The sequence below is a fragment of the Schistocerca americana genome, chromosome 10, assembly GCF_021461395.2.
Source record: "Schistocerca americana isolate TAMUIC-IGC-003095 chromosome 10, iqSchAmer2.1, whole genome shotgun sequence".
NCBI lineage: Eukaryota > Metazoa > Arthropoda > Insecta > Orthoptera > Acrididae > Schistocerca > Schistocerca americana.
This window is the reverse complement of record NC_060128.1, coordinates 55,402,569-55,419,222: the sequence shown is the minus strand read 5'-3', so window position 1 is coordinate 55,419,222 and position 16,654 is coordinate 55,402,569. Positions and strand designations below refer to the sequence as shown.

Genomic DNA, 16,654 nt, shown 5'->3' with positions numbered 1-16,654 from the left:
TTCAAAACCCTTATGCCGACATGGCAGCATTCAAACAGTTTCTGGAACTTCCTACTATCGTACGTGTCAGTGTTCTGATTGAGAACAGAAGCCAGAAATTAATTACTCTTCCTATAAATCATGACAAATCAGTTCGTCTCCTAACAATTAACACTGTAATGCTCCTGCACGCAAGTGGTAACTTACCTCGTCTTGACGCTGCAACTGCTTGACCGTTCTGCATCCAGCAACATGCTAAAATAACTCAAAAGAAATACTGCGATCCCCGGGGAGTGCAATGCGTGGTCGCAACTACTGATGCAACTACTCGCCCTTTTATCATTATTTTTTACAGAAATTAAGTGGTCGGGAGGGTTAGCCAACAAGCCTTAAGCGGCGTAAAAAAATGAAAGGAATCGATAAAAACTTTTGATTTACTGTATTGTGAAAACTGACAACTCGCACGGTGACAAACTTGACTCAGACCTTTCTTTTCCTCGGAGACTTTGATTACCATAAACTTTAATTATTCCACAACTTCTATAATCAATAATTGCGTATGTGGTCACAACAAAGATACGAATATTACTTTCAATTTATGATTCAAATGGCTCTGAGCACTATGGGACTTAACTTCTAAGGTCATCAGTCCCCTAGAACTTAGAACTACTTAAACCTAACTAACCTAAGAACATCACACACAGGATTCGAACCTGCGACCGTAGCGGTCGCGCGGTTCCAGACTGTAGCGCCTAGAACCGCTCGGCCACCCTGGCAGGCTTCCAATTTATGCACACACAAATCTGACAAATCCTTCCATGCGCAAGGAAGCAACAACTGCGCATGAAGAAAGGCAAATTACAAAATAATAATAATAATACTAGCACGCTCAGGGCAGGCCGCGACGTCTATTGTCCCATGCGATTCCTCTCAACAACTGATTGCTCACCACCACTCGCGATAATAATATCTCAGGCTCAAGAGTTTGTGTGTGCACACAGCCGATGAATCAGAGGCCAAATTTCCAAAAAATAAAAAAAAAATAAAAAAGAAAAAAAATAGAAATTAGTCCAACTTTCAACGTACAAATAAACGAATGATTAAACTTCCATAAAAACTGGTCCACTTCTGGCTCTTAAGCAAGCAGTTGTTTGGCTCCTGAGAGATATCGCGCCAAATTTTGTCCAATTGGCGCGTTAGGGCGCCAGAGTTGAATGCTCCAAACATTCTGAATTTGGGAGGGGTTCGGCGACCTTGCTGGACAACGCAGGGTTTGGCAAGCACGAAGACAAGCCGTAGAAACTCTCACCGTGTGCGGGCGGGCATTATTTTGCTGAAGTGTAAGTCCAGGATTACGTACTACGAGGGGTAAGAAAACGGTGCGTAGAATATCAGCGACGTATCGCCGTGCTGTAAGGCTAGGCGCACGTGTGACGTGACACTAGACTAGAGCGCGACACGCACGTGCCGCACGGGTCGCGCGGGTGCGGCGCATATTGCGACGCGTACACCGTACTTAGCACGCGCCGACTGGCGACGCTCTGCGCTGACTGAACCGAAGCGCGCGCAACCTGTTATCTTTCTCAAACGACTTTACACAAACTATTCACTGAAAATATTTTATTTTTGCCTTAATTGTAGCGTTGTATGTCAGCTTCGTGGCGAAGTGCCCATATCTCGCTAATGACCATTCTTTTTGTGATGTACACATTTTAGTAATACACTACGCAAAACTCAAAAAGTTTGCAACGAAAATTAGGGGTCGCTGTGATTTTGCGTTTGGTGCGCATTACACCATATGTTGCTGTGTATGAAATTTAGCTGTCATGTTGAATTTTTGTTTAGACTTGGGAGGAGGTCTCTATCTGCCGCCGATCTCGAGAAAATGGATCCCATGTAGCGCGCTCACTTCCGATCTCACGCCCGCGAGAATGAATGCTCGCAACATCTCTCATATCTCCTAAACCGCTCGAGACATCGAAACAAAAGTTTGGCGAATGATAGCACACAAGGAGGAGAGTGTTTTGTCAATTCTTAAACACACGGAACTTTCTTATCTATGGCGATATATCAGTACTTATAATTCCCTTTTTATTTATTTCACTCCAGTGACTGCAATTTTTTAAGAGTCACCGACAGCTAGCGAAACAAGAGCTTCCTAGTATGAAAATAATCAAGAAATTTCTTCTTTTATGTTACTGCAAACCGACACTACGAGGTTTTTCGTAAGCTATTGAGCTCTGTGATTGCCAATTACTTGTTTAATGAGGCTCTCCGTTTCGGAATTCTGTCTCAATAGCTGCCGTCAGATAAGTTTGGCAAATTACACTGTGACAAAGGAAGTACAATTAAACCAGTCACCAAGAGAAATGAGGCCGTTACTCACAAACGGTGATGCTTCTTCGAATGAGAAAAGGTTAACAACTCACACAAAAATATGGCTACGAAGTCTTTCGCGACGTATTTCCTGAATAAAAATTTCTCGGTGTACATGCCGCGTCAAATCAGGATAAATATCCAAGCATTCGACCACTACCTCCATGGTCGTCGTCAGGGCTAAAACTGACTGTCGTGAACTAGCGAGGTTCCCACTTTTATATGCAAAGGACGGCTTCTTCTCGCACTTTACCTCCCGATTTAAGGGATGGCGCTGCAAGCAACGCGGGATAGCAACTACATCTATGGAAGTAGAGGGCACCACTTCGCTACGCGCCATATCGCTGACGTATTCCAGCCAATAAGAAGCCGTCCTTTGCATATAAAAGTGGGAACCTCGCTAGTTCACGACAGTCAGTTTTAGCCCTGACGACGACCATGGAGGTAGTGGTCGAAAGCTTGGATATTTATCCTGATTTGACGCGGCATGTACACCGAGAAATTTTTATTCACACAAAAATAGATAGCCAATTCTGTTGGAATTTTGGTGGAATCCCCGTAACCCATCGTATTTTTAACACTGAGCTACTGGAAAGGAGACTTACCAAAGGATTTTATTCTTTCTCTTGATCTGAGCAGTATTAAAATAACGACGAGCGTTCCTTCAGGCGGAATGATGGGCACATGCCAGATACTGTTTACTCACCTAGGGCTTCCCAAACTAACAATGTGTGATCATGAATAAAATAGTTGTCATCGAGAAAAATAAACAATTGATCTGTCGCACAACACAATGGTCAGGAATGCACAAGCTAGCTATGTGGATTGGAGTTCGAAGAACATTGTCATGAAAGTAGATCTGCCTTTGTCAGCAGCACATTTCAACAATTCAAATATATCTAATCATAACACTCGTTTAGGATATTCCAACTTTCGTAATAATACCAACCATTTTCTTCATTTGTGTAGCCTGTTGTGTAATTACTTTATTAATGCTGATAATGCGCATGCAACAATTGAAATGCTTTCTCTCATCACGGCGAACCAATAAAACATTGTTCCCAGAATGAGATTTTCACTCTGCAGCGGAGTGTGCGCTGATATGAAACTTCCTGGCAGATTGAAACTGTGTGCCCGACCGAGACTCGAACTCGGGACCTTTGCCTTTCGCGGGCAAGTGCTCTACCAACTGAGCTACCGAAGCACGACTCACGCCCGGTACCCACAGCTTTACTTCTGCCAGTACCTCGTCTCCTACCTTCCAAACTTTACAGAAGCTCTCCTGCGAACCTTCCAGAACTAGCACTCCTGAAAGAAAGGATATTGCGGAGACATGGCTTAGCCACAGCCTGGGGGATGTTTCCAGAATGAGATTTTCACTCTGCAGCGGAGTGTGCGCTGATATGAAACTTCCTGGCAGATTAAAACTGTGTGCCCGACCGAGACTCAAACTCGGGACCTTTGCCTTTCGCGGGCAAGTGCAAGGAAGTTTCATATCAGCGCACACTCCGCTGCAGAGTGAAAATCTCATTCTGGAAACATCCCCCAGGCTGTGGCTAAGCCATGTCTCCGCAATATCCTTTCTTTCAGGAGTGCTAGTTCTGCAAGGTTCGCAGGAGAGCTTCTGTAAAGTTTGGAAGGTAGGAGACGAGGTACTGGCAGAAGTAAAGCTGTGAGTACCGGGCGTGAGTCGTGCTTCGGTAGCTCAGTTGGTAGAGCACTTGCCCGCGAAAGGCAAAGGTCCCGAGTTCGAGTCTCGGTCGGGCACACAGTTTTAATCTGCCAGGAAGTTTTAAAACATTGTTATTTGTGACTGCTTTTCGACTGTTTCTAGCTTGCAGTGGAAATGTGATGTTCACATGGATGTAGTACAGTGTGTCGTATTACATTATCACATTCATATCAGAGTATTCACAGTGAGACTTCTATACTTCAGATCTTGGACGCTTTTTACCAGGAGCACAAAGGGATCACACGTGTGGAGATTATCCCTTTCCAAATTTTTGTAACAGATCGTACAGATACCCCAGATCACGTATACGTGATCTGGGCAGATACGCCAGCATACTAGGCAGCGGGAAGCTAACCTTGTGTTACTTTCCTGCATTGTTTGTTAATCACTTGATTTTGTAATATTCCTTGCTTCCTTATTCTCTACTCTCTGTCCCTTCTTGCGATCTGAAAATATCGCGGAGGCTAATGATAAACGTCCAGCAGCCAATCGCTCACCAGTAACTGAAGTATGCATTTTTCTTGACAGAAGAAAAACAAAACAAAACTATACCAAATTATACCGATATAAAGAACATAAAAGTACAATGTACTGACGAAGAAAGCTGGAACGTTTGAATGGCAAAAAAACGAAACACTGCCCAAAGGCAATAAAATTTAGTACACAGTAAGGCAAAATTTATCGTATGGGTAATACTACCACTGCTCATATGTGCCGTTCCGATGTGAACATATGGCCGGGCTACTTTTCCGCTCCCCGCCTCAAATTTCCCACGGTGCTATATACACTCCTGGAAATGGAAAAAAGAACACATTGACACCGGTGTGTCAGACCCACCATACTTGCTCCGGACACTGCGAGAGGGCTGTACAAGCAATGATCACACGCACGGCACAGCGGACACACCAGGAACCGCGGTGTTGGCCGTCGAATGGCGCTAGCTGCGCAGCATTTGTGCACCGCCGCCGTCAGTGTCAGCCAGTTTGCCGTGGCATACGGAGCTCCATCGCAGTCTTTAACACTGGTAGCATGCCGCGACAGCGTGGACGTGAACAGTATGTGCAGTTGACGGACTTTGAGCGAGGGCGTATAGTGGGCATGCGGGAGGCCGTGTGGACGTACCGCCGAATTGCTCAACACGTGGGGCGTGAGGTCTCCACAGTACATCGATGTTGTCGCCAGTGGTCGGCGGAAGGTGCACGTGCCCGTCGACCTGGGACCGGACCGCAGCGACGCACGGATGCACGCCAAGACCGTAGGATCCTACGCAGTGCCGTAGGGGACCGCACCGCCACTTCCCAGCAAATTAGGGACACTGTTGCTCCTGGGGTATCGGCGAGGACCATTCGCAACCGTCTCCATGAAGCTGGGCTACGGTCCCGCACACCGTTAGGCCGTCTTCCGCTCACGCCCCAACATCGTGCAGCCCGCCTCCAGTGGTGTCGCGACAGGCGTCAATGGAGGGACGAATGGAGACGTGTCGTCTTCAGCGATGAGAGTCGCTTCTGCCTTGGTGCCATGATGGTCGTATGCGTGTTTGGCGCCGTGCAGGTGAGCGCCACAATCAGGACTGCATACGACCGAGGCACACAGGGCCAACACCCGGCATCATGGTGTGGGGAGCGATCTCCTACACTGGCCGTACACCACTGGTGATCGTCGAGGGGACACTGAATAGTGCACGGTACATCCAAACCGTCATCGAACCCATCGTTCTACCATTCCTAGACCGGCAAGGGAACTTGCTGTTCCAACAGGACAATGCACGTCCGCATGTATCCCGTGCCACCCAACGTGCTCTAGAAGGTGTAAGTCAACTACCCTGGCCAGCAAGATCTCCGGATCTGTCCCCCATCGAGCATGTTTGGGACTGGATGAAGCGTCGTCTCACGCGGTCTGCACGTCCAGCACGAACGCTGGTCCAACTGAGGTGCCAGGTGGAAATGGCATGGCAAGCCGTTTCACAGGACTACATCCAGCATCTCTACGATCGTCTCCATGAGAGAATAGCAGCCTGCATTGCTGTGAAAGGTGGATATACACTGTACTAGTGCCGACATTGTGCATGCTCTGTTGCCTGTGTCTATGTGCCTGTGGTTCTGTCAGTGTGATCATGTGATGTATCTGACCCTAGGAATGTGTCAATAAAGATTCCCCTTCCTGGGACAATGAATTCACGGTGTTCTTATTTCAATTTCCAGGAGTGTAGTTCAATTCTTTTATCTTGGCGGCTCGCGCATGCCCGCCCAGACGCTGGAGATTGCTGCGTTGCCAGTTGCACACGACGCACGCGCCAATAGAAGCAGCGCCATAGTATAGCATAGTTCGCAAGCTTACGTGTAGGGGGGAGCACGCAGTTCATGAAGTAAAGCCACCACGGCCGCATTAACCCTTTCGCTGCTACAAAGACGTGCTCCCTGCATTCCGCGCCGTCCACGATTTTGTCACTGCACTGCTCGCCTGTGCAGACACATCGTGTTCCGACTGCTTTGACACTCTTTATCATTCGATTCCACAAAAACTATTTGGCTCAAAAATTAGATTTTTACGTATCTTCTTGACTGATACCTTCCCCCCATAAATGACGTAATTTTGTTTCGATGTTCAACGCAGTTATTATGCAGCATTAAATATGGTAAACCTTTGCACGAAATTTTGAAGAGTTTGCAGAGGTAAAAGTCCATAGAGTATAAAACTTCCTGGCAGATTAAAACTGTGTGCCCGACCGAGACTCGAACTCGGGACCTTAGCCTTTCGCGGGCAAGTGCTCTACCAACTGAGCTACCGAAGCACGACTCACGACCGGTACTCACAGCTTTACTTCTGCCATTTCCATAGAGTCTACTTTCCGTACGGTCGATTTTAGTTGCCACAATGTTGAGAATGAAATGTGGACAAGATACCTATATATTTCATTTAATTTAAGTACCACATAAGTGTCGTATGTAATATTGAGAAATATTCCACCTTTCGTGACTGTAACAAAAGTTTTACTTACACTGGGCACGTTTGGCTTTATTTTAAAGCGCTTCAATCAATCAAAATGAAGTAGACAAAATACATTAATCAAAACTGTGGACTTACAAAAACGTTAGGACTTGAATATACCATCTGTCAGTGAAGTGCTCAGAGCTATGTCAAATATAATTTTGTGTGTGGCACACACAAACAGCATTTATTTGCTAAAACACTGATGAGCCAACACAAACGTTGAATATTGTGCTACCGCAGCACAAAACTACGAAAGGTGACTTGGCAATGGAGGACACAAATTACAGTCCTCTTATGATGCTTCAAAAGAGAGAAACGCGTCAGGTCTAAATAAGTCGCTTATTACAGTTGCAGAAGAGGGATATATTTCAATACCATTGGTAAAACTGCGACTGTGGAACAAAAACAAGAAATAGAACATGAATACCATTGTGTATGATGGAAGTGCTTTAAAATAAAGCCAAACGCGCCGTGTGTATATAAAACTTTTATTACAGTCGCGAAAGACGGAATATTTCTCAATATTACATACGACACCTATGTGGTACTTAAATTAAATGAGATATTGTTATACAGTAAATATTATATGAAATTTAGGTATCTTGTCCACATTTCATTCTCAACATTGTGGCAACTAAAATCGACCATACGCTATGGACTTTTACCTCTGCAAACTCTTCAAAATTTCGTGCAATGGTTTACTACATTTAGTGCTGCACGTCAAAACAAAATTAAGTCATTTATGGGGGGAAGATATCAGGCAAGAAGACATGTAAAAATCAAATTTTTTGGCCAAATAGTTTTTGTGAAATCGAATGATAAGTGTGTCAAAGCAGTGGGAACACCATGTGTCTGCACAGGCGAGAAGTGCAGTGATGACAAAATCGCGCACAGCGCGGAATGCGGGGAGTACGTGTCTGCAGCAGTGAAAAAGTTAATGAAGAGGCAAAGCACTAGAAATTTCATTAAAACGAATAAAATTCGTGAAGTAAGGCACTCCAATATTGTTTTTAAATAAAGAAAATATTAAGCACCGCACAAGGTTTGAATTCATAACCTTTCACTTGGCAGCCCAACAACTTAACCATTCCGCTACCTCAGCTCATTGAACAGTGTTACTCCATAACGACTCTAACACCTCACGCAGTTACCTATGAACACTGTTGGTATGACTATGAATTACTCACGCTTCGTCGAAGTACAATAGGAAATAAACAATTACCGCTGTTCTTTATTGCGAAAAAGCAGTTCGTGAGATTGAAACAAACACCTTTCCTTGCTATAGCCTGAATTAGGAGTCTTATTGCTTGTTTGGTTTAATTAATTAATAGAATATGAAGCAATTGGTATAAAGAATGCTTTTTCCAAACTTTCTGTAAAAGAAAGTCTGCTATCAAGACATTGCTTTTGTTCTATTACTTTATTTATGAGTGAACGTTTCCAAAACTGAAGACACTCGTCCGTGCTCTGCACTGCTGTCGAGATCTGGCAACGTCGTTCTCTGTTCATTGGCTGACTGTGTTTTGTGACGTCAGATGCGCAGAACGAACCTAAACTCGGCCGCCAAGATATATGACGCGCACTTTAGCGAAGCACGCGCGACGCGCGGCGCGAGAAACTGTGCCTCAACCACAACGCCGCGCGACCTGGCGCAGGCGCGCGTCGCGTCCCAGTCGCGTCGCGTCGCAGTTTGCGCGGTCCCACTTGAACCTGCGATGTTACAAAAACACGCGCTGCGCTGCGTCGCGCTGTACGCGTCTCAATTTGCAGGATGGTGGTGGTGACAAACAAAGGAGTCCTGTTAAGAAGGAAATGGCACGCCAGAGCATAACCGTCACTTCTGGTTATCGGGCGCTTTTAGCGTTTTGTAGTCTTCTGTGAAAAAAATATACATACGGATGTGTGTTATTCTATTTAACTATGCAGCTGTGTATTTGTATACCGTGTAAGTGTAATGAAGGAACAGTGATAGAGTTTTTCCCTTTTTCTGTGTGTGTGGTGAGCAGGTGGAAGAGCGAGAAGTAAAGATGAGTGGACATATTAGTCCATAGTAATACGAGTGAGTTGGAAGAAAAAGTGAGAGGCAAGAGGTGAAACGAAATTGGGGAGGAGGGGGGGAGGGGGGGGGCAGGATTGAGTAAGAGAGCGTGAAGGATGGAAAAGGATTTTCTCTGTTTTCGTGATTTCTTTAATTAGTTTATCGAGTGCTTCATTACCAATATTTATTTGGGTATTCAGCAACTGTTTATTTTCTGTTAATGCTTTGTGTATATGGAAATTTTCTTCGAAATTGAGGAGGTGTCTGTCTTATGATTCAATATTCCTGTTTTAAATGGTTTGCAAATGTTGAATGGTTTGTACCATATTTGAGTGCTCTGATGTGTTCTTCAAACACTGTAGCGCCACAGAAACTGGCATAGGCATCCGTATTCAAATATGGAGGTATATAAACACACAGAATACGGCGCTGCGATCGACAACGCCTATATAAGGCAAGCGTCTGGCGCAGTTGTCAGATCGGTTACTGCTGCTACAATGGCAGGTTATCAAGATTAAGTGACTCTGAAGGTCGTGTTACAGTCGGCGCACGAGCGATGGGTCACGGCATCTCCGAGGTAGCGATGAAGGGGGGATTTTCCCGTACGAACATTTCACGAGTGTTGGTGTCCAGACCCTAGCGAATAAGAGAGGAACTGAAACTGAGGGTAGCAAAGCCAACTGTTTCCAAATGTTCTTTTACAAAGGAAAATCCAGGAGAATTGCAACAATTTAATTCTCGTACCACTGAATAGACGAATGAAATTATAAGTATTAGTGTCAGTGGTGTTGAGCAGCAGCTGAAATCGTTATAACTGATCGAGGCTCCAGACCCCGATGGAATCCTTGTCAGATTCTATACTGAACCTGCGGCTGAGTTAGCCCCTCTTCTAACTATAACCTCGAACAAAAAACCGCGCCCAGTTCTTGGAAGAAGGCATAGGTCACGCCTCTTTACAGAAGAGATACACAAAACTACTGTCCAGTATCCTCGATATCGATGTGCCATAGAATCTTAGAATACAGTCTGAGCTCAAATATGACGAGGTATCTCAAACAGAATGGCCTTCTCAATGCCAACCGGCATTTAGTAATGTCTCACATGTCTTACCACGCCCACCACTAACAAAACTGCAATTTTCCCAATAAATTGTTGGATGATGAAAGTCTCCACCAATCATCGCAATATTATTGAGGAACTTACGTACAAGTGAACTGAGGTTTGCTCTCAAGTTTTCGGTTACAGCAGGAGATGAATCTGGTGGGCGACAGAAGGATCCAATGTTATCAGCGAATCTTATCACTGATATCCTGACACTTAAATTTTAATTCCACTCCCGAACGTTTCTGTTATTTTCGTCGCAGTGCCTTCGATGTGTAGATCGAACAGTGGTCAGGGCTGAGTTTGGGGCGGGACTCACCACTGACGCTCCACGCCAAGTGTGGCCGACACCACTCTGAAGGGCCGCCGTGAGCCCTGCCGGACCCTGTGCTCACTGGAGCACCAGCTGCACGTGGGATCGCTCGTGGCCGCGAATGGGGCTGTTCTGTCGCCTCTCCAGATCGACCGCTCCCTTCTTGACACTGTGTTCACCCATTCCTGCCGAGCTCACTAACTACCGCCCTATTCCACTGTTAACAGCCTTCTCTAAAATTCTAGAAAAATTAATGCACATTAAAATTACTGAACACCTCATAATGAACAGACTTATCAACAAGAGCCAGTTTGGCTTTCAAAGGAGCTGTTCAACTGAGGATGCAGTGTATGCAATTACAAATGAAGTACTTGAATGTCTAAATCAAAAAATGATAGGAATTGGCGTTTTCTGCGACTTATCAAAGGCATTTTATTGTGTAGGTCACCACATTCTCGTGCAGAAAGCCAAACTGCTTGGAATAATGGGTGTCGCAGGTAACTGGCTGCAATCTTATCTTCAGGAAAAAAAACAGAAAGTAATTTTAAACAGCTCAGATGAGTCAAGGGATACCTCCGCTCAGTCTGAATGGACTTCTATTAGTTGTGGTGTGCCTCAAGGCTCAATTCTGGGGCCACTGTTGTTTTTTATGTTTATAAATGATTTACCATTGTGTGCAAGCCTGCCTTGCAAATTTACTCTTTTTGCTGACGGTACCACCATCTTCATGAGTGGAAAATCAGATGTTAATTTCGAGGAGTCAGTTAACAACATAGTCTCTGAAGTGATTAACTGGTTCAGTGCTAATGGTCTCTCTCTAAACTCAAGTAAGACGAATTTTATCCAGTTCCATACAAAAACAAAAAAAGTGAGAGAAATAAATGTAACATGTGGAAATCAACCAATAGAAAGAATGGATGTGTCTAAATTTCTTGGAGTACATATTGATAGCAAAATGAACCGGTCCTTCCATATACAACAGACCCTAAAAAAAATTGAGCTCGGCTATGTATGCTATCAGAATGATGTCTTCAAAAAAATGGTTCAAATGGCTCTGAGCACTATGGGTCTCAACAGCTATGGTAATCAGTCCCCTAGAACTTAGAACTAATTAAACCTAACTAACCTAAGGACATCACACAACACCCAGTCATCACGAGGCAGAGAAAATCCCTGACCCAATGATGTCTTCCATTGGAGATTTAACCACTATGAAGTCCGAATACTATGGGTATTTTCGCTCCGTTATGTGTCACAGAATTATCTTCTGTGGAAATTTAGCTTTGGAAAAAAAATTTTTTGTGCCCCATAAAAGGGCTATTAGAATTATGTGCAGAGTACCCCCTAGGACATCATGCTGTAACCTTTTCAAAAAGCTGCAAATAATGACCACTGTATCCCAGTACATATATTCGCTGATGTGTTTTGTAATTAAGAACCCTGCACAATTTCCATCAAATAAGAACTATCACAAATATAATACAAGAGGGAAACAAAATCCTCATTGTGGACTTAAGGACGTGGCACTTGGTCAGAGAGGTGTCAAATGGTCAGGAACAGTAATTTTTAACCATCTCCCTGACCAGATAAAATGTTTAAGAGAAAATGAATCTCTTTTTAAAGCAAAACTAAAGGAATATTTGTTAAATATGTCTGTTTATACATTAGAAGAGTTTTATGAAGCAAAAAGGGAAACAGCATTTAGATAGAATTATCCATGTTGTTAACAAATAAATGTGCTTGCAATTTTTCTCCAAATTAAAACATGAAATTCTGTATTAACAATAAAAGAAATCTGCTGTTATATGTACAATATCTGTTTTTCCTCTAAACTTTTTACTAACTATATGCAGTTATGTAGAACATTTTTTATATATTTAATGAAGACTGTTTTGTATCTTTTTGTATGTTTGTTGTTTTGTATGTTTGACTCGTTCATCTCAAGTGACGTGCTCACAATACGATATCTACGGAACATGAAATAAAAAAATAAAAAAATAAATAAACATCTGCGAATAGTGGCACCGCCACTGTCCAAATGTCGAGCAGTTGGCCGATTACTGCGGCCGGCTTCCCTGAGCCCAACTACGGCTCCTCTCTGGAATGCTGACGCCTGCTTGTACTGTTCGCGCGCCTGCCTGCGGGGCCCAGTTACCGTCGAGTACACAGAATGAACTCCGCAAAGGCTGTACGGCCTGGTACCTACCCACATTTGCCCTGTTCACTATCCCTGCCAATTGTACAGTGAAATTGCGCTGCAGCCTCACAAACTGATCCATCCGCAGCCAAAGTTTGCAATTTTGCATTTACTGTCGACGCCTTACAATATCAATTTGTGACCAATTTACGTAGTTCCTTCGTGCTGCATAATTTCTTTTCGTTCTGTAGTATAATTTCACCGACATTCATTCAGTCCAGCGGTTATACCAATGTCAGTAACACCTGATTGTACCTAGTGTGCTGAACATCGATTATTGTAGAAACGAGAATAGTACTGCCTCAGTTTAGGTTTCCCTCTGGCACGGAAATATATGAGGAAGACAGGTATATAAAAGAACTGATCGAACCACAAAATTATACAATCACAAAATTATATTAGAGGGTCACTGACTACCTCGTTTTCTTGACTAAATATACTACATATTTTGGGCACGCTGATTTTAATTTGGGTAACGATAAGGCTACAAAAACAGATCTGTAGCGTGACACTCCTCAACCTAGAATAATTTCTTCTTGTTCAATATAACAATTGAGTAACTAAAATTAAAGTCGGCTACTGGACTGTAATTATGATATGGCAGAGAAACTTGATAGAAAATACGTTAATGTGGAATCGATTTGCGCGTTCGAAAAAAATTAGTTACGATTTTGGGCGCCAGGTGCAAGTCTGGCGCTGTACAGCATCTCGTGTACATCTCCGGTGCTCACATCGAACAAATTGTTTAAGCAGCAGTTAGTAATAAAGTGAACAAATGCCTTTCTCACTTCTTTGAACTTTCCTGCCCACATCCCGTTCTTAACCCATTACGAATGGAAACATTTATCTTTTGCATTCACAGCTCCAGAATTTGACCTGGTCGCCAAAATTGGAATTAAATTTTTTCTATATTATCTTTTACAAGTTTGACTGCACGCTCTTCCTGAGATCGTGAATGACTTTGTCCAATTCGTATCTCAACGTCTTTGGTCCATGATCCACTTTGACACATTCCAATATCGATATTTTAGTTTGACATACTACTGACACAGTTGCTTGTTGTCTTCTGTGCATGTTGACAACTTTCATTTTAAAGAGTATGCCCCACTTGCCGTCGTTTCTACCATCTTTGTTTCGTAGGTACTTAACTGTTCTGTACATTGCTTCTAATTTGCTTTGCTTTTCAGTCTCCTCACGATGATTTTCATTCATTCCTCTCCAGCCTGATTAGTTAATCTTCTTAGTTGATTATTCAGTATTCTGTATTGTTTTTTCCTAATTTAAAATAATGTACAACGCTTAAAAGATTTTGTTTTACTATTCAGTCGCAATATGGACACTTGCACAATAAAAAGAACTGCTCTAAAATATACATTTCCATATTGTGTCACGAAGGGGGAAAATGAAGAAAGAAATGGTTCAAATGGCTCTCAGCACTATGGGACTTAACTTCTGAGGTCATCAGTCCCCTAGAACTTAGAACTACTTAAACCGAACTAACCTAAGGACATCACACACATCCATGCCTGAGGCAGGATTCGAACCTGCGACCGTAGCGGTCGCGCTGTTCCAGACTGTAGGGCCTAGAACCGCTCGGCCACTCCGGCCGGCATAAAGAAAGAGAAACCATGGCTAAGTGAAAGTTTGCCTTTGTACTGAATAAATTTTCATGCACCTATCAAGAAATAGAGAATGTATCATCTCATTCTGCTTGTTTTTATTTTTTTTCAGATGTCAACAGGAGTGGTACTATTGAAAAGAAGGATTTTGAAATCGCTATTGAGGTAATTATATTTTATTTATATGAGCTTGAGACTGAATTAAAAACTTTTTACTCCATTCAGGAGTATATTCGCAGAATATTTAAAAATTAGTTGCTAATTTCGATTGAACCAGCTAATTATAAATAGCAATTAAACAGTAACAGAAATTATTTGTGTGCAATGGCTAAGGGTCACTGTTATAATCAGCCTGTGGTAAGCAGTAAGGATACCACATTCTTGCGCCTGGAGATCCACAACACACACACACACACACACACACACACACAGAGAGAGAGAGGACAGGTTAACACAAATCTGAGTAAAAACTGTTATGCTCTAATGACCCAGAAAAGCTGCACAAATGAGCTGGTAGGTGTGAGCATTTACTAGGGCTATTCTTAAAGTATCTGAATTTATACAGATACAAGAGTTTCACCTGCCATGGCTGGAGGTATCGCTGGAAAGCCTGTTTCTCGCAGCTGCTCCACGGAATTCTGTGTGGTATCTTCCCTGTTCTGACATCTGGTCCCTTTCAGAGTCTTTTGCAGTTTAGGGGAAAGCCAGGATTCAGTGAGTGCTAGGTCAGGGGAATAGGAAGGCTGACAAAACGCGGCCGTGTTGTGTTTGACCAGAAAACTGAATTAATTCAGGACGATGAGTGGGTGACAACCGTCCACGCTGTTGTAGTAAAAAAAGGCGGTCAGCACGACTTTCACATTGCTGCACAAATGACTCGGCCATGACTTATGCTTCTATTCCGACGAGTGGAACTGTGTTTCTGGATTGTACCCGTGAGAGCGGGACTCCTCACCAGTAATCACTATGCTGAGAAAGCTGGGATTATTGTTCACAGTATCCAGCACGTACTGTGCGATCTCCGAAGTTGCTTCTGCTCAGTTGTTAGCAACTCAGGCACGAATTTTGCTGAGGTCCAAATGTTCTGTTAACATGGAACAAATGGATCCAATAAGCCTGTAGGGATTTTTTTGGTTTTATTTAATCGAATTTTGATGTTGCTCACTAACTGTGACACGTTCTAAGCTTTTCACGCTTCTTAAGGTCTTGTAAGTATGGTGTTTTCCGAATGTACGAAGGTATTTCGGAAAGTAAAGATACACTGTACGCCAGAGGAACAGAAGAGTTTTGGCGAGCAAGTTGGCAACACTGGTGTTAACCTCGAACCGTTAGCTTTCTCCTCGCGGTCGATCGGCAGTTGAACGTTGCTTCTGGTTGGAGTAGGTCGTGTTTAAAATGGCTGCGCCGCTTCAGAATCACGCAAAATGCCAAGTGCGCTCCGTCATACGTTTTCTTCATGCAAAAGGTGAGAAATTGTTTCTGTTTATGGGAACATTATGAATTGACAAAATGTAACGGAATGCTGTCGTCATTTCTCTGAAGGTAGGACTGATGTTCGTGACGAACAAAGAACAGGTCGGCCATCTGTGATCTCTGATGCCCTTGTTTGGAGAACTGAGGAAGCGATTCGTGCGAATAGACGTCTCACATTGAAAGAATTGCATCAGATCGTACCGGAGGTGTCAATGACACTCTTTATGACGTTGTGTCTGTCAAGTTAGAGTACAGGAAATTGTGTGCGTGCTGGGTTCCAAAACTGTTAATGGAAGAACACAAAAAGAAAAGGATGGGTTTTGCATTCGACTTCCTCACACACTATGCTGAAGCAGGCGATGAGTTCCTTGACCACACTGTGACAGGTGACGAGACGTGGCTTTATCGCCATACACCTAAATCCGAGCAACAATCGATGCAATGGCGCCACTCGAATTCACCAAAAGCCAAGACATGCAAAACGTCGACTTCAGCGAAGAAAATCGTGGCTTTTTTTTCTGGACAGACAACGCATTCTTCTGTTGGAATTTATGCCTCCTGGAACGACAATTAATGCTGCTGCATATTGCCAGATTTTCAAACGTCTTTGAAGAGCAATTCAAAACAAACGCAGGGGAATGCTGACAAGTGGAGTCCACTTGCTCGGCCTCACACAGAGCTCGTAACCAAAGCACTACTCAAACAATTCAAATGGGACGTTGTGCCCACCGACATCCATGGCTTCCGTTACCTGAAGTCGCATCTTGGTGGAAAATCATTCCACTACGATGAAGAGATCAAAGATGTAGTTGAAATGTGATTCCGACAACAGGCG

At 43.5% G+C, this 16,654-nt stretch overlaps 1 protein-coding gene across 1 annotated transcript in view; it reads left to right on the top strand.

The window, feature by feature from the left end:
- Nucleotides 1-16,654, top strand: part of LOC124552490 (calexcitin-2-like) — a 427,884-nt gene that overhangs the window by 361,022 nt on the left and 50,208 nt on the right. Inside the window, exon 3 of the mRNA XM_047126772.1 lies at nt 14,459-14,511. Within this exon, the coding sequence (XP_046982728.1) occupies nt 14,459-14,511 (53 nt within the window). The remainder of the gene's footprint in view (nt 1-14,458; nt 14,512-16,654) is intronic.